This window comes from Festucalex cinctus, chromosome 4 (genome assembly GCF_051991245.1).
Source record: "Festucalex cinctus isolate MCC-2025b chromosome 4, RoL_Fcin_1.0, whole genome shotgun sequence".
Taxonomy (NCBI): domain Eukaryota; kingdom Metazoa; phylum Chordata; class Actinopteri; order Syngnathiformes; family Syngnathidae; genus Festucalex; species Festucalex cinctus.
The window spans coordinates 18,931,940-18,951,684 of NC_135414.1; the positions used below are offsets into that span (position 1 = coordinate 18,931,940).

A 19,745-nucleotide genomic window follows, 5' to 3' on the forward strand; every position below is an offset into this window, starting at 1 on the left:
AGACACCTTCTCACCCTTTAGAATTCTATTCAACAATCTGGTCAAAAATTCACTCTCATTTTCTCTTTTATCATCTTCTCAAAGTATCCTTTCCATCTTTCCAACACACTACATCTAGCACCAATCAACACATTCCCATCTCTATCTTAATCATCCTAACCTATTGCACATCCTTTCCCTATGTCTTTGTTTGACCAACCAGTAAAAGTCTTACTTGCTTCTTTACTACCCATCATCACGTGCCGCTTATTTGACCTTGCCAAATGCCACCTCTACCTTTGCTCTGTCGCATCTCTTTGGTATTCCTGTCTCCTTTCCTTAGCTGCTTTCCTGCACTTTCTGGTTCCACCACCAAGTCTCTTTATCCCCTTTGCTACCAGTACTCTCCATCCTGTGTCTCGGACTAGCATGGTTGTAGCGGTTCACTGTTCTGGAAGCTCCACCATGGTCTCTCCTTCCTAAATGTCATCTTCCCCAACAGTCAACTTTTACACCATCGTCTTATGCTGTCGAGCGACACTCTCCCCAACTTATTGTTCATTACAATCTGCACCAAACCCAGCGTCTCTTCCCGCATAGGATCCTCTTGTCTAGCTCCATCCAAAATTTCTCTTGATCTTCTAGTTCCATAACATCCTTGATTTCAAGTTTCATCCTCATGACTTGATCTGACAATCTTTTTTTACTTTCAGGACACTCTTGACTAACTCTTCCTTTTAAATAACCTCTACTCCATTTCTATTCCCATCTACACCACGATAAAGCACTTTGAACCCTGCCCTTAAGCTTCGAGCCTTACTGCTTCTCCAACTGGTCTTCTGAACAGACAATATATCTACTTTTTTCTTAATCGTCAGGTCAACCAACTCCCTAGCTTTTGCTGTCACAAACTAACGAAATAAGTAAAACTAAAAATCAAAAAACATTTTCGTTAACGAAATAAATTAAAAACGAAAATGACATTTTACATTTACAAAACAACCTAAAACTAACTATAATTATAGTGAAAATGTCCTTAGTTTTCGTCTTTGGTAATTAATTTAATACATGAGCCTTTATTTCGATATTAACCGGAATGAGGACGTTTGAAAGTGTGTCGCACGTCATCTAGCAGCAGCCAATAGAAAAGCACCTTCAGATGACGTCGCTCCTAGCTGACAATTTTGCGGGTTTGACTTTTGGCTCCAATGGCTCACCTTGCCTGCTTTTTCAATGACCGTATTTTCCGTACTATAAGGCGCACCTAAAAGCCTTCAATTTTTTCAAAAGCTGACCATGCGCCTTATAATCCAGTGCGCCTTATATATGGATCAATATTTAGCCGCGACAGGTCTCGCTGTCAAGACGCTATCTTATATATGGAAAAAGTTTAAAAATATGTCATTCATTGAAGGTGCGGCTTATAATGCGGTGTGCCTTATAGTGCGGAAAATACGGTAATTCATCCGAAACACAAGAAGCGCGTTACTTTTTTTTCATTTTACCATGTTATTTAAATCATGCACATAAGTAATAGACATTTCTTAAAAACGAAAACTAATAAAAAAAAAATAAAAAAAAATAAAACTAAACTAACGCAGCTTTCCTTTTCTCTTTTTGTCTATGAACCCACATTCCACCTCTCCGTTTTCCTCGACCCACATCAACGGTGCCAATGGCGGTCGTTGTTAACCCAGGTCGCCACCGATCCGGTATGTTTTAAGCCCGTTGCCTTCCTGATGCAACCTTTTGCATTTACCCTGGCTTGCGACCGGCCTACAGTTTGCACTGGATTGTGTACCCCGTAGGGCTCAATTAATGCTTTATGCTTGTATTAAAACACTATATACGCCCCGGCACATTTTTCAGCATGCAATCTGAACGCAAAGAACAATGTGAGGTCAAGGGGCAAGCAACACAATAGAAATACAAACGCAAAAGGCGCTTAGCACCCAAACAATAAATAAATCCCTGCTTGTAGTTAGTGAGGGCTGCAATATTTGTCAGTAGCAGGACTAAAAAAAACTCCACAGTTTCAGCAGTCAAAAAGGCCTCCACAGAAATCAACTGGCAGTGTGCCTGTTTCTTTTGTTTGTGGGAAAAATGCTATTTTGTTCTCTTTTGCAATGGGAAAAACACTTGTTTGAAATAGAAATTGGCACATCCTGCAGTTGGTGTGTTTAGTTTCAATCACAATTTACAAAAAAATCTACAAGTGACCGTCAACATAGACCGTCAACATGGAAATATGTCTTACTGAGCACGACCATTCCCGGAACATATCATACGTCAAAGTGCCATGCTGTGAACAAATGCACAGATCCAGTCTGAGCCACTTTAAGAGCAAAAATAGAATTGAATGAATACAGCATGTAGTTACACAGCAAGAATTAAATGGCTTGGAATTGACCATTACAGTACCTAACCGTATGCTAATAGTCTCTCAAACAGCAGGTCCTCTATGGAGAGGATGGAGCACTATTTTGCAGTGACACAAGTAGACCTTTTTCCAAGGAGTCTTAATAATCCATCCATCCATCCATCCATCCATTTTCTTGACCGCTTATTCCTCACAAGGGTCGCAGGGGGTGCTGCCGCCTGTGTCTTAATAACACGTCAGGAAGATGATTTCGTGCAAAATGTCCCTAAGAACGGCAGTCAATTTTTAGCCTAATTCTTCAACTGCCATGTGTCGCTGTCCTTGGTTCTGAAAGATCAAACGTTCTCTGAGTTGCCACAAAGGTATGTTTGGAACAAATATGATAAGTGGCAAAGATAATGTAATGTAATATAATGTAATGTAATATAATATAATATAATATAATATAATATAATATAATATAATATAATATAATATAATATAATATAATATAATATAATATAATATAATATCTGTCAATAATATAATTTGATTGTTTAGCAAGCAACTGTAATAGAAATGTTTGGAACAGGTCCTATTTAAGCATATACTTGATCATCAGTACAATTTGACATTGTATTGCGTGTGTAAAATATATTTTCCGTTCCAACTTCATGGTGTGCTGACGCTGGTGATAAAATCATATGCATGGCTTCACTGCATTTTTACTCCTGGGTGACCATGATGACTGTTTGCACACAAAAAGAAGCACGACAACTTTCTAGAATTTAATAATGGATGATTGAATCTCTGTGGAAAAGCAAGGTGACTAATTGTTTTTGCGCAAGGGCATGTGCATGTATAGTTTGCAAACGTGTGATGCACATTGTGAATTAGAAATCTACCTGCTTGTCTGTTTGCCAGTCCCAAACACATTCCTGCTCCAAAACTACAGAACTGAAGTAAACGTTTGCTAAAATAGAACCCCATTGTGTCTAGATTATTTTTTTTCATGCTGTAAAGCAGAAAATACAAAATCGAAAAAAAGGAAATACCACCACATTTGTAGCCTACTTATTCGCTCTCGTTCGTGTGGTGGGAGCGCGAGGGGAGAGCGAGGGAGAGAGCGCGAAAGACAGACAGACAGACAGAAAGACAGAGAAAGAGAGAGACGCGGTAAGTCGGGATCTTCTTCCCTTTTCTCCCTCGTGCTTGTTTCTACTTTTGGATTAACTCCTTCGAATGACAGACGCTACTTTGCCCTGAAAAGTTCGCCGTTGATCAAGACTCCGTATACGAGCCCGCTAATTCTTTTATTTTGGAAGTTGTTCCATCAAACTATTGTTTTCTCTTTTTTTCTTTTTCTTTTTCTTTTGCGCACGCAATGGCATCGCGTGTCCATCGACTGTTGGCTAACCTCCACCTGGAGCTCCAGATGGGCGACAAGCGATAAAAATAACTCGTGTGGACCCGACGGCGACCTCGTTGCGCGTGGATACAACGGCTTCTTTTCATGTAAAAGCCCGCAACTTTTATTTTGGAGGGTCCTTTGAGGGCTCCGAGCGCGGCATTAGCGGCACCAGAGCGCACCTGTCTGACTCAACCATGTTCTCCTGTGGGAAATACTGCCTGCTTCTGGTCCTGCTCGCCAAAAGTAACCTGGCCGACCAAGGAGTCTCAAATCAAGGTGAGAACACGTGTCATGCAACGTATTGACATCAGTGGTTTTAAAGCTTTCATTAAGTTCGTTTAAACAACAAAACACAAACAGCCTAATTTACTGTAACAAATCTCTAGTTCATAAATAATGCTATAACCTATATGTTATATAATCCCACTGGGACGCGTGATTACATTTAACAATGATCTATGTTTCTCTTTACGCTATGGTTCACTCATAATTTATAATCTACGCATATAGGCTACAGTACATGGCTAATGTATACGCATATATGAGCTGCATCTTAATAAATTATAATAATGTAGAAAATGTATTTCAGTAGTTAATTCAAAAAGTGAAATGCATGCAAATTCTTAAACAAATAGGAAAAAACGAGGGATTTCACATGGCAATTTCTACCTAATTAGTACATTAAAATCATTTGGATAGTTTCTTTTCTGATACTGACAAATACATATAATTGAGATGCACCTGTAATATACACTGTATGCGAGAAAAGACTGAAATTGAGGAGGCGGTAGAGGAGGTAAATACACTAATATGGTCCCTTAAGCTTGCTAAAAATTAACCTTAAATTTTGACCTCAAAACGATTACAGTAAGGTTACATTTGACTATACATCGGGACAGGTCTCACTAGTCAGTGTGTTAGGGTTCGAATTTTCAGGAGAACATCACTATGTGGTGTTTGCATGTTCTCCTTGGGCTTGCAGTCTATTACACTTCCCCCCAAAATGCTCAATACAGTTAATACATTAACCCATTATTATTGTTATTATTATTATAGTTCAAAGTCATCTGGGATTGTCCACAGCTCACTCGTGACCCTAATGACGATAAACGGCATTAGAAAATCTTTTTTTTCCCTGCTAAATAGTTGCAAAATGGTGCTAGATAAAGTGGTCGTTGATCTCCACAAGGATGCTCCGGGTTAAATGACGGAAAATGCTATGACATTGTTCTCCACCTCTAAAGTCTTCGGGCAGAGAAACATTGTTCCAATGACAGGGAGTGTGAGAATAAACGGAAGCCTCTGGCGACTTGTCAGTTCCTCCGATGCTTTGGAGCTGCCTTTTCCCCACCTCTGTGCCAATGTTGTTGATATCAGACATGTTGGCTGCTGCAGTCCCAGACGAATCTCTCACAAACTTGATGTCATCTTCCAGAGGTGGATTTTAATGTGAGCGGGTAATTGCACACTTTTTGAAACATATTGCCAAGCGGATGGGCAGTACGAGTTGCATACATATGAGGACGGATCGGATATCATAATAATGTTATCAGCTCTGACTTGTACTCATAAGCCACATGAGTAAACGGTCTCCTTCATGTAAATCTCCTCTTGAAATCTCCCACTTCACACATTGACAGAGGTCAGTTTAATATTCCTGGTCGAAGGGTTTTGATGTTTAGGATACACATTTTCAAAGTGGACAGACAGCTCCTTTCACTCGCCAAATGTCAGAGTCTCCTTCACTTCATCTTAGTGTGCACAACACTTGATGTAAGTGCGCCGAGTTTTCCCCACAGGATGCGTGTCTGCCTGCTTGCCTGCCTGTGCTGGAGACAGGCTTGAAGGGGAGGGAAGGCATATGGGAGAAACTTGATAAAACTTCAACGTGAGGAGTTTCAAATGTATCCGCAAAGAGGCAATACTGACGAGGTGCAATGAGTCTGGAATATGAAGTAGGTGGGATGCATTTGGAAAACAGCCCACAATTCAAGTACCGGTAATTAGAAAGTCAGCTGTGAATGTACATAAGTAGGAATTTTTATTTTATTTTTTTTTGTTCAAGACGACTGAGAAAAAAAAAACTTAAAAAAAAAAAAAGAAATAATCCATCACACCTATAGCATTTTTGTGGTTTTCTTTGAGTTTCAGTTTTGTGCCTTGTTGTAAATATACATTACAAGTAATGTAAAAAAAAGAAAAAAACTTTAATCATAAACATGCATAAATTAGAAAATTGACTTTAAATGAGCAAACTAAGAATTTTCAACTGCGAGCATAGAAAAAAAATACCATAAGTGTCTACTTTTTGTCTATGACTTGACCTGATGCTTTTATTCAGCAAGATATCAATAAACAAGTATTTATTTCCGTTGTTCCATTTCATAGCTGCTAAGCCCTCAAAAGTCAAGAGTGTGTTGTACCACTATAAGGCACACAAATATGAAGACTTTTATGGGGCAAGGGACCACATTCGATACATTAAAAGTGAGGAACAATTGCGACCTCACTGTAAAGCACAATATACAGTACTTTTTTTTTTTTGGGTTGCTAACATTTAGAATTTCCATATTGATTACTGAATACTGTTTCTTTTTAATATCAGGTGAAATTTAAAAGCGCTGACTACTACTACTACTACTAACAATATAGTAAAAGATGAGAAGAGATAATATTGTATTTTCTTATTTTCTTCCACTAAGGTAAATAAATAGCAACCAGTACTTTTAGGTGTCATGCATGCGGTCAGTGAGGAACAGTTCAAATAATCAGTCCAAATATATATCTTTTTTTATGATAGTATGTTGTGTGTTGGTGAATGCATGTTCATGATGCATCTGCAAATGTGTGATTTAATAATGTTTTGATTACATGACCATTGACTGGTATTATTCAATGTTTTTATCATTTGACAAAAAGTCATGACAAGCCAAATTTACACAACAATCAGATCGATGTTTGATTAATATATTTATTTATTTAAAAAAACCTATTCAGTTTCACTACAAGTCTCTTTGAGACCTGTAATACTACATTAAGGTTAATACTGCAGTTTTTCATAAATGTTTACATTTTATGGCTTTTAAAGAATATAGCAATAACGGACTGCATGGTGCATCCCCCCAAAATTTCAAACCCATTTGCTCTTTCCAATACAGACATGACCTCTTGATTTAGTTTGGCATAAATATATGCAAGTAAAGTTGCAGCTGCAGTCCTTCAATTAAATCATATTATATTTGAACACAATCACAATTTGGCCGACAACAGCAAACATCTGCCGGTGCCGACATCTGTTTCACGTCTACATTTCATGCCACTTTGTGAACACGTTATTGTAATGTAGTTTTTATGTACAGTGGTTAGAATAATTTAATATGACATAACATAACGGAATGTAACATAACATAACAGACCAGATGAGGCAAAAACAAATTCATGGAAGGAAAAAAACAGAAGCAAAAGCAAAAATCCATGTTCTGAAAAAACAAAACAAAACGGAGTGTTGCGGTCAAACGCTCCATAAATGTCGCGCATATGCTGTATTAAAAATGCAATATGTATACATCGGAAAATCACCCGAGATGAATGGAACTATTAAAAATGTTGTAATGACATTAAGAATTTAAGTAGTTGAGGGGTCCAATTAAATCATTTTTAAGAGGTTTGACCCAGGACAGACAGTAAATTTTTCTTCTGACATCGCATTATAGTTAGCAGAGTAACACAATGAGTGTACAATATATTACATAAAATATGGCTTGTTGTGTGCCAATTTTATTTTGGTGTTTTTTTTTTCCACCAATGTAGTTGGAGAAGTCCTGTGAACAAACAGCCCTGGTCAGAGAAGATCAATGGCAGAGTTCAATGATCATTATCAGTGAGTGTTTCTCACAGTTTGTGATGGAAGCCGAGCGGCCCACATTATCTTCGTACTTAGGGGGCCCGCGTCCTCCCAATGTTATTTGAATTGACTGATAGCTCTTAAAGAATGGGGTCATTGTAGTATAAAGGATGTCATTGATTGGAAGAGGTATATAAATTGGGTGAGTGTTACCTTCTTAATTGCATTGATTTTCTCTGTCCTGAACATGGGGGAGTTGAAGTTTGCCTCACTTTGAGAACAAAAATGTGTAACATTCATGCCGCCTCCATTTTGACTTCTTCTTCTTCCTGATCACCCTCTGCTAATTAAAGCCGATCGGGTAACTTTTTTTTTTTTTGACTGTTCTTGGTTGAGTTTGCACTTGTGGCCTTTTTACAGTAGAACATCTGTATACTGCAGAGTTGTTGGTTGCCAGTCAACAGTGCATATGCTGCACAAGTTAATGAGATTCAGCGCAATAATTTTATCTTAATGTTTTAGTTGAGACTTTTAAAGAGGTGTTAATTTTGGAATATATCAATATCTTTGTTATTGTTGGCAGTGGTGCAAAACTGCACTGAATCATACTGAGGGATGTTTCTAATATTTGCTCGTTTCATAATGTCAGATTAGGTTACCAAAATGTTGAAAATATCTGTCAGTATGCTCATTGCAAGTCACGGACACAAACACCGGTAATATCTCTCAGGCTGTCAATTAAAATGGTCAAAAGTATTAATTGTGTACCAGTAAAAGCATTAAGTGTGACAATGTCAGTCGTAGCTGATGAACATGTAATAGCAATTCAGTCGCCATGCTTTACAAATTTCAATCAATCAATCAATCAATCAATCAATCAATCAATCAATCAATCAATCAATCAATCAATCAATCAACATTATAACTAGATAAGATCCTTGTTAGTGAATTAAATGGTTTGGAGATGTAATGATTCTTTCTGGTAAAGTTTTGTCTCGCTCTCCTGTGCGTCAATGTTACCAGGGGTTTACACCATGATGAAATTCATATTTATGAAGCCATCACGAGCGCCAATTTTGACAGCGATATAGACCTACCTACTTGCGGTGGAATATTCTTGACGTCTGTTGATGTAGCGAAGGGGTTTGCATCACCATTGCCAAGTCAGTAGCCTGATCTGAAGCCAAGAGGAGACAAAAACGAAGGCAGGCCAAAGGCCTGCAGAAAAGCAGAAATTGAATGTGGATTCAGTGACGGCAGTCAATGTAGAAATTTATATAATATATTATTATGGAATTACTGTTATACTAAATTTTAAAATACATCTGAGACGCAAAAAAATGTCTTCTCGATAAAAAGTTCTGAATAATAAATTCCAGATTCACAATTCGACAGTTTTTGATACTTGGGGTACTTGGGGTGCGAAATTCAAGGAAGGTTCGATTTGAAAGTGGAACGATTCGATTTGACTCAAGGGGATTATGATATGATATGATTCAACATGGTACGACTTAATTTGAGAGGGTATGATGCACTGACTTTTTTGTTGTTGTCATTTTACGTATATCTGAATGAACCTGTCATTACTGATATATATATATATATATATATATATATATATATATATATATATATATATATATATATATATATATATATATATATATATATATATATATATATATACATACATATATATATATATGTATGTATGTATATATAATTTTTGGACAGTGCAGGCGGGGATTATCCTAAATCCTGACTAACTGCTTGATTTAGCCTTACAAAAGGTTATCGGCTGTGTTCTGCGCAACCAATGCATTAATCCACATTTGTAAAATCCAGCTGTAATGCCGGAGTGGCAGGTCATCTGAAGATGTGACTCTCCGGTCTATGATGTCAACCACTGAAGTGGGACTCGCTTTATTGATAGAGATTGGAATTAACTGTCTGTGTAGAGAAGGAAATTGCACATTCATCATATCAAATCGGCTCACAGGGCTGAGCCAGATAATGAATCTCTTCAAACCTGAGCCGTGACCAGCGGGCTGAGCTCTAGATTATTCTTGTTTGTACTCATGCATTAAGAAAAAAAAAAGTTGTTCAGTTGTTAGTGCACCTGTCTGATTAACATTGGATTCTCTCTCACATTGTTTTTGACAAAGTGAAAATGTGTGTCATGTGTTTCATTGAACAAACTGGATTTTTGAGGCCAAATCACGAGGTAATTACAATCTTTATTTGCACTCTCATTTTCTGATTGGACAGCTGATTGCTTTTGGTTTTGGTCCAAGAATCTCCCAAGAGGAAGAACAGCAACAAAACTACTCATACGCAATCAAACCAGAGCATAGTGGATTACTTGGCATTATGAGTTCAGAACATTCTACAAAACCTGCCTACAAGTCTAACGAGGATTCTGAATTTTCCACCTGTGCAACAACGACAAGGAGACGAGAAGAGACCCTGTTTGGACGCTTTGTTGAATTATTACCAAGCGAAACACTCAGACCTGTAAAATGTAAATACACAGCCCTAAAGCTAAAAATAAAATGCTCTTATGGGAGTTGAATATAAAAATGTACACTAATTAAAAGTACGATATTTTGCTAATCACCGCTCTTTTGTCCATAATTAACATAACTGCAACTTCTGTATACAGCATCTTAGTGCTCATGCTGCGGAGGATATTCCCAGTCATAATAATCATAGAAAATAAATCATTAAAAGAAAAACAATCTCATCAGTGTAAGTATTGGATGTCAAGGAATGGACTTTCAGGTGATTGCAATAGCCTAATTTGCAAACGCTATTTGCAGCAATGACCTGAGAGAAATTGAATGTTTGTAATTTGCCGTAATTGTCACTGTAAATGCTTAAAAGCTCAAATGCTTTGCAATTTTGGATTTGAGAAGGCTTTTGTCTAAGCGTGGATTGCATATGCAGTCCAGAGTGGCTCTCTACATTTCATACTGACGTGAATGGATTTATTTTTAGCGGAACGGATTCTGCTGCGACTCACTCAGACACAAGTGGTGCCTTTCTGCAGTCTTGTACCACAGATGGCACAGAAATGCCTTTTTCAGTCACATTTGTCTGCTTGGATTACGTTTTATTGGAAAAGTCATGGCACATTTAAATACTTGTCTTTAAATTCATTTAAAAAAATGTGGTTGAATGAGAGTTGGGGTGTAATGAGACATTTTTGAACCAGTAGTCTGAGTTAGTCCTAATGATTATAGTTGCTTGAAAAAGTCTCAAATCAATGTCTTGTTGATATGACCTAGAAATCGTATCACGGTATGAATTGAATCCTTTGTATACTGTATATCACAATATGAACTTGAGTGTACAAACTTATTGATTAATTTTCTGTTTTTTGGACGTGTGCTTGCTGCGTACTTAAATTACTTAAATTATTTTCTCTCTGGACGCTTATTAAATTAGCTGCTAATTTGTTGTCCATAGTTGGTTACTCTCCGCTGTGACGCAATTACAGCCACAATTCTGTCAAAAGTGAACTGTACAACCTAAGCACTTAATCTGCTGTTTCGCGACATCATTACTAGATGGCTTGGCGGTTAGCACGGCTTCCCGTTAATTACTTATTAATTCGTCCTCTTATAATGAGAACAATGCTTGTCAGAAATTTTGCTTATTATGCGGCCATGGTGGCGATAATTATGGAGTGCTCCTCCCTGTCCCTCAAGAGACTTTCTTTTTGTTCTTCTCCCAACTTCCACACTGCTTCGCCCAACCCCCAGAGATGTGCCTGTATTGGTCAACAATGGTGCACTGTAAAGCGGCCACGCCATCACAAACTCATGGAGTCCCGGTACCTCTGCTGGCTCTTTCTTTCCCCCCTTCACAGCATCTGTCACCCCAATATGGCCACGCACTCACGGCTCGGCATGGGCCAATATTAGATTCTGATGATATGATAATTGTGGGCAAAAATGTTGTGGTGTTTGTTATTAAAATTATAGCCCTTAATTGACCTTTTTTATCCATCCATCCATACATTTTCTTGACCGCTTATTCCTCACAAGGGTCGCGGGGTTGCTGGAGCCTATCTCAGCTGGCTTTGGGCAGTAGGCGAGGTACACCCTGGACTGGTTGCCAGCCAATCACAGGGCACACAGAGACGAACAAACATCCGTACGCACAAGCACACCAAGGGACAATTCGGAGCGCCCAATTAACCTGCCATGCATGTCATTGGAATGTGGGAGGAGACCGGAGTACCCGGAGAAGACCCACGCAGGCACGGGGAGAACATGCAAACTCCACCCAGGCAGGCCGAGTCCTCAGAACTGGGAGGCAGACATGCTAACCACTCCTTTAAATACATAAATGTTAATAATCATCTTTTGTTTTAATTTTTCTTAGTAAATCATAATGTCTCATTACAGGTGAGCTATTTTTCGAACAGACCAGCGGGCTAATCATGTTGTCCTTGGGGAAAACTAGTACCCACTGGCACCATTTTTTTTATTTTATTTTATTTTTTTAGAACAATGCACTTTAATCAGAGTAATGTGCAGTGTCTCTTCCATCTTGCTCCTTAACCTCCTCTGCATGTCACTGTTATCTGCTGCTGAGAAAGAGAACAAAAACTTTAATTGGAAGAAATTAACCACCAGGAGGTAGAGCTATTTTTTATACTGCGGACAGATACGATGTCATCAACAAAATTGATCACAATTGGTCGGTTAAGTCCTACTTAGATTTACACCCTTACCTCAGCCTTTCACTCTTCCATATTTTTATTCATCCAATTTGTAGAAATCCCCGCTGAGCTAACCTGTAAATATCTCTCCACAGTAATTTCGTCAGGAAAAGGTGGGAGATTCTGTACAATAATTCGAGCTGATTGGACGATGCGACATTCTGCATGTTTGTTTTAACCAATCACAGCCAAGGGTGAAAATTTCGTTTTTGTCGAAAGGGGGAAACGCACGAACATCTTACCAACTAGAAATGCACAAAGCACCTCGCGCTGTTCAACATTCAACAAGGAAACGGTGTGTAATTCTGCGAGAACAGAATTAATTGTAGCGTCCATTCGTCCATGTTGGGTTTATTTTTTAGCCCCTGCGTCGGCGCTGGCTTCCTGGTTTCATCACAGTTGCATATCCCGCCCCCAAACACAATGTCGCTCTGTGATTGGTCTGAACCTCCGGCGGTTATCTGCGGGAGTGCTACAAGATGTATTCTCCGAAGTATGTGATGTGTGGATGAACTCCTCCTGGATGCCTTTCCTCACAGGGTTCTTCTGTGCCCCGCCATGTTGTGGTTGGCGTGTGTGTCTGTGGGTACAATCATTGGGATACGGGGGGGGCTATTTCTTTTTATTGTATTATGGATGTTTTAATTGTTCAGCACTTTGAGCTGCATTTGAATGTATGAAAGGTGCTATATAAATTGCCAAGCAAGGTTACGGCTGACCTCTTCACAAGAAAGTTCCTGACTTTCCCTATAGATGGAAGCCAGGTGTCTATTCGAGCTGTGTTGTCCTAGACCTTCAAAAGAGCTGTTATTTCACCCTCGGTTGAATCTGTTAGTGCCGTTACGACTCGTTCTGCTGCTCATTGACAGCTTGATAAGTATTGTCTATTCTCTTCCCATTTTGTCGTTTCCATTTCTCTTCTCTTTAACTTCCTCATCCAACCTCTTTCGCATTCGCCCTCTTCGTTTTTTTTTGCCGCTCGCTGCGTTTGTCCCGCCGTGATCTCGCTCTTTCTACTCCATTTTACATGACTTCCTCTCTCGCTGCTCTGCTCTTTCCAGTGATTCTTTTGGACACCACAGCAGTGCTGGGGGAACTGGACTGGAAAACCTATCCTATCAATGGGGTGAGTGACATTAGCGTTGACTCAGGGAAGAATGAAACCTATGTTGAAAACCTCCACCACTCAATAGACTATAAATGATTGAGATGACTATACTAAAAAAGCTCCCCCTTTTTATGGAAATGAATAGCCTGTAAACACACTATAACGCCGGGATGTCTCATGGTCATCTGAACTTGCACTCTGTTTTGTACATCAACAGCAGACAAAATGTCCAGACATCAAGGTGACCTCCCCGCTTCTCTCCTCAGGCAATGATTTAGATGAAACATTTTCAGAATATCACATGTCATGTCATCCATCTCTAAAATAACAGATCTTATGAAGCCAAATCCATTAGATAGTGATGCAACACAACATCCAAACAGTGAGGCAGCTTAGATTCAGCTGATTCAGGAGATATTGCAGAGTTGATGACTTTTATCTTCTGGCATAATATTCTCATTATGTGGACATATAAATGTAGTATGCACTCATTGGATACTACATGTCGGGTTAACATGCACAGTGTTATAATATCAAGTACAAAAGTTTTAGCATAAATTATAAATTATGCTACACTAACTGACGAGATACACCTGGACGAGAAACAAAAGGCTGGAGGGAGCTGATAGGCTGTAGGGGACAAAACACGACACGACAAAACAAAATGTAATTAAAACAAAGTCAACAAAAACACAGATCATGACAACACATGGAGCAAATTCATTTCAGTGGTGTTTGTTTGTTCTTCCATTCTGTTGTTCAGAGTAGTTCCTGTTTCCTGGACGATGAATTAAGAACATAAATGCATTCACAGAGCTACTTTTGATTATAGATATTGAGAAAAACAAAAACAAAAGTATAAAGTTATAACTTTGTTTTACTCAGATTACACCACACTCTTATTTAATCAGTTAGCTCGCAGGTGTACTTAATGATATTCATTAGGATTTAGGACGTAATACACTCATAGCCTTTTTTTCTCATATAAATACTGCAGTGTGAAATTTGCACTAGCAGGTCTAGTCTACTGTCTTTGGGTCATTTTTGCACCTGGCTGGGCGCTTCAATGGGCCGACAAAAAGGAGATGAGATTATATTGTCGACAAAACCAAGTCTATCTTGTGGCAATGGTGGCGTAGCGAAATTTTGGTGGGTTTGGTCGAGGCACAGGCAGACAGATTTGGCGTTCCGCGGACTTGTGTGGTGGATGTCATTAAGTTTCATTCATAAATACGCAGACACACCCACCATCGTGTGTGCAAGGCAGTCTCCAATTGCCAACAACATCATCTGTACTTTGCATGTGGACCCCAATGAGTCCATTTCTGCTTTCGCATTGGGCACTCCCACCACCCTGATTTGCATAGGAATGAGGGGAGCCGCTTCGAATGGCAGGGAGTCGGCTGTATTCCATCCCCCTTAACGCAGCCTTACACGTAATTCTACCTATATAAACTAGGAAAATACCAAAAGAATTAAACGATCATTCATGCGCAGTTAGACTGTGCGTCGCACTAGACTTGCACGAAAATAGGACCCATTCAGACCATTTTATTCATCTAGCTGTCACATTTGTCCTTGTATTCACTTACCGATATAAACCACAATTACCCTCAAACTTACGATACTTTACAAAATATAAACACTCTTGCACATGTTTGAAACATAGAGACGGAATAAAAGCACCATAGCATGTAATTCTTTTTTTTTCAGCAGGCTTGTAAAAAACTAAGCTTAATGAGAAATCACAGTTGATTTCATTCTCATCAATGTATGAAGATGAAACTTGCAACCATCGGCATGGAGCAGCAGTAATTTTTCTAAAATGTCAGGTCTAATTTAGGGCATGAAATGGTAGCTGAACATGTTGTGCTCTTGGCTTTTATTAAAAAAAAAAATAGTGTTAAATCCTTTGCAGCAAAGCCGATATGTAGAAACAACATACAAAAAAAATAAATAAAAAAGTTCGTGGCCAACCGCTGTACCCTCCTTGGAGAAAACTTCTCTCAAAAAAGCAACTCAGGAGGTTTGGCGGCTAACGTTGGCAGTAATTGGTTGAACAATAACACCAAACGTCTCCACGCAGATTCACATCAAATCAATAATTCATCACAACTGCAGAGATTTAACCTTATTTTCATAATGTTTATCTCTACCCAGCCTGTAGGGAGACGATGACAAATTGGGCTGTTGTAATTTAAATCTCACTGCTCTTTGCCAGGTTGACTTTCTCTACGGTTGTTATTGATATAAACGCTATGAGTGTGCGTGCGTGCGTGTTTGTTAAACTGAATACGCGTAGTAACTCATTCATAACCTCTCTATCAATTAAATGTCTAATATCTTAATCGAGTCTTTGCATAATTAGGTTTCTGATTCATAATCTGTCAAATTTCACATTTTATGCCTTTCTTGCCATGATAGTGACGCTTCTCATATTATTGCAACACAAAGCTAAGAGGATAAACAATAATAATAATAATAATAATAATAATAATAATAATAATAATAATAATAATAACATACTGTATGTTTTTAGCTGTTGTCACGATTGAAGTCTTACTAGTCCTTATTTAAACACTGTTCTCACATTGAATATGTCATTTTATTGCTCATGTTCAATGACATCATCCAAAATATTAGTAGTGTGTGTGGCTTTAAAGCTCCAACTCATTCAGATTTTAGCCAGAAAGAAACTCTCTGTTGTTTGAGCTCAGTTGTCAAAGCTTTCTTTCACAAGCTGGATCCAGGCCCACTGGGAAGACAAAAAAAAAAAAAAAGTAGTGCAACAAGAAGAGTTGGAAAGTTACCACAGTTTGTAGGAAGTTTGTAGAATTTGAATGCTTGTATACGGCCTAAACAATTTCTTTCCGATGCCACAAAGAAGTCTCAGAAAAGCGCAGTGAATTTGAGACCACATTTGAGAGAGAACATTAATGTGTCAGAAAGCAATCTGCTGGAACAGTGGAGCCTTGTCTTAATGGAACTAATTCCACTTCATGGAGTGCTAACAAATTGGGTGCCCATTTTCTATTTTGTGTCGCCGAACCATTGGCAAAACCTTGCTAGCTCACGTTCAAGCTATCCTGACTGCTTCACAAAAGCTGGCCGCTAAATTGTAATAAAAGATGCAGTCTTTGGGAAAGTGGCTGAATTATAGATTCATGAACACGTTGACAAAAATAAATCTGTTAAAAGTGATGGGGACACATTTTTGTAAACACATTATGATAGTTTGCAATTGTACGCCACTGCAGATTATGAATAAAATAAAAATGTCAAATTAATAACACACAGAAAGAAAACAACAATTATCTTTAAAAAAAAAAAAAAAAAAGGAAAATAAGTTGTTGCATTGGATTTGATGTGTATATATGTGCGTGCATGGGTGTGTGTGCGCGTGTGTGTCTAACAGTTAATAGGCTCCGTGATTAGTCGGTGCATATCTGATGCAGCCCATCTTTCAGACGAGGTGGCAGAATTGTTTTTTCCCTTCCTTTTTGAACTATGTCACATCCCAAGGGTGCATTTTAGAATGCTGAAGAACATAGAATAACAAATCATAGTCATTTTCAGTTTGAGAGCATAATGGCTTTTTACTTCATGCAAAGTGTATGAAATCCTATGCAAGTCACGCTTTTTCGAGCAAAATCAATCCAAGTAGGACACCAGTATAATATTTTCTTAAGCATACCAAATTTCACATACTGAATATGTAGTGTTTAATTTGCAAAATTTACTAATCGTGATTTTGATTTGATCGTCCTCTTTTGGTTTATGAAACAAATATGACTCAAGTCTTCCTATGACAAGACCAAATAAAATGGTATAAATTCATTCTGAAATTAAATCACATTTTTCTTTTAAAAAAATAAAAAGTAGGTCACTTTTTTTCCATTGACAAAGCAGTGATGTGCACAGAGACAACTGCCAGTCAGTCTGACTATTTTCATCTCTTCATCACTTCTAAGCTGTAAAACAGACAAGATAAGACCCTCAAGGTGTAAAAAGCTTGCATGGTGAGAAAGGGGAAGCTATTTAACAGTTAGCGAGACAAGCAGCTGATTTGTTTCAACCCCTGCAGTGATGATGTAAAGCTTTGAAGCCGCTCTTTTTCAAATCTTTATGTCGCAGTTAACACAATTAAAATGTCTTTTAATTCACTAAACACATCTGGAAAGCCAACATTGCTTAGTGAGAGAAACCTATATGCTCTTATGTGCTTTGCATCAATGTGGATCACTTGCAATTTAATTTTATTCAGCAGTGATGTCTTTAATGCTCCTAATAATTTATAGGTAAGAATTCAATCTAAAATGTGGCTTGGGAAAAACATTTAAGCAGCAGTTTGTGTAAAGATGCTTAAAATGACCAAATGTAATGGTAGACAGTTTTTTTTTTTTTTTTTTTTTTTTTTTTTTTTTTTTTTTTTTTTTTTAATCTTACAGCAATCAGTGTGTTCCACTAACAACTCTTCACAGGCAAATTTCACGACAGTTGAGCGAAATATCACAACACTTTGTCATATTTATCATGTGATACGTTGCAAGATTGCAAGATTAGGATCGGGAGACGCGCCTGGCTGGTATGTAAATTTGATACATCAATTCAGGGCACAGATTTCAATTGATCCTGCCGCTTTACAAGTGAGATTCCCACCTGGATTATTTTAACCTTCAAGAAGTTCAAGTGTCATCTCACCGAAAAACAAATCAGTGAATAAAATATAAGAATTAAAGTTATGAGCACAATTCCAGCATTTATCTGAGCATTGGTTGAATGGCATCGAGATATTGTTCGGACTCCAGAGACACTAGTCGTGTCACATCCCTGCTTACTGCTAATCTGTGTCTTTTCATCAATTGCTGCTTTTTATATGAGCAATTTGCCTGACAGAAACTTTCCTTAATACGCCACAAAAGGGCAGATTGATGAACAATGATACATTATTCTTAGTAAATAAATAATAATTCTGGAGATCAATTAATTAAATTAGGGCCCATTTCCCGCGGCACAACTGATGACAACACATCCCACAGAGATCGGGAAAGACGGATCGAAACATACAGGAGGACCAACAAATGCAAAAACTGTCAGATAACATAATATATAGATAATAAGATAATAACTGTAAAAACACTAAGATTGCAATGCAATGCCACTGAGAAATAAATGTATCTAAGTTAAGTGGTCTTAGTGAGTGGCAACATAAGATGGCCGTCGGTGGTGTCACTTCTCCCATGCGGCATTGTTAGTCCGTTCATACTTTATATAAGACCGTGGTCTGGACAGGCGCTCATTGACCGCTGTTCGACCATGAAATCAAATTTGTTTATTTGCTTTGACTTATTCTCACTCTTCATAAATTTCAAAATGGCGCATGGCAGACAATTTTTTATTTCGCATCAAACTCAGTTAAATGACCAGAACCATAATGTCATTAAAAGCCCTAGCAGATGACGGCACTAGAAGTATTTATTTTGAAAGAAGACGTGTGTCAATATCGTGAGAATTAAGTCACCGGCGGCCATCTTACGCTAAGGCCGCCTAAATTCATTGATTTCTCCACGGTTTTTTCACATTATTTTCTACCTCTACGCCGAAAATGTCACCGTGTTTGGCACATGGTTGTAGTAATAAGACTGGGAAAAGTGCTATATGTACATTTCATCTGTAAGAATGCTTATGCACAAACGATCGGCCATATTTGTTCTTCACTGATTGGCTTTTTCCACTGCCTACTTGATAAGATGTGCTCCACCTCAGATATGCACTTGCTGTGACCAGAGTCATTCACCGCTACAGCGATGAGTCTGGTTTCCAGGCTTGATGACTCCTTTCTTCCAAAAAAGTGATGAAATAAAAAAAGGCTCTTTTGATATCTTTTTTGTTCTCTGCATATTTGAAGCCCCCACCCCATCCACGTTTTTCTTTTTTCTTTTTCCAGTGGGATGCAATCACCGAGATGGATGAACAAAACAGACCAATTCACACCTTCCAAGTTTGCCATGTAATGGAGCTAAACCAAAACAACTGGCTTCGATCTGGATGGATCCAGCGACAAGCAGCACAGAGGGTCTGGGCTGCTTTACACTCTCAATGTATCCTCACTGTTCTTTTATCAGAAAGTACGGTTCAGGTTGGTGGTCTGTGAAACTAATCAGAGAAGCAACGTTGGCTGGGTGTGTCACAAAGTGTCACATTACCATTTTATACACTCATACATACATTCATACACGTACGTACCGTAATTGTGTCGCTTGGAAATTCATAAATGCTGTAGCAGGACATTGAAAATATAAACTCCAAGCGAGG

The 19,745-nt window shown here is 38.3% G+C and overlaps 1 protein-coding gene across 2 annotated transcripts in view; it reads left to right on the plus strand.

Moving 5' to 3' along the window:
• Positions 1-3,450: 3,450 nt before the first annotated feature.
• The window catches only part of LOC144017673 (ephrin type-A receptor 6-like), a 51,829-nt gene continuing 35,534 nt past the window's right edge, over positions 3,451-19,745 (plus strand). The window contains exons 1-3 of one of the 2 annotated variants that reach the window (XM_077519495.1): positions 3,451-4,025; positions 13,384-13,448; positions 19,378-19,506. In XM_077519495.1, the coding sequence (XP_077375621.1) occupies positions 3,944-4,025; positions 13,384-13,448; positions 19,378-19,506 (276 nt within the window). In that variant the 5' untranslated portion in view covers positions 3,451-3,943. The remainder of the gene's footprint in view (positions 4,026-13,383; positions 13,449-19,377; positions 19,507-19,745) is intronic. The other variant, XM_077519496.1, reaches the window with a different exon arrangement.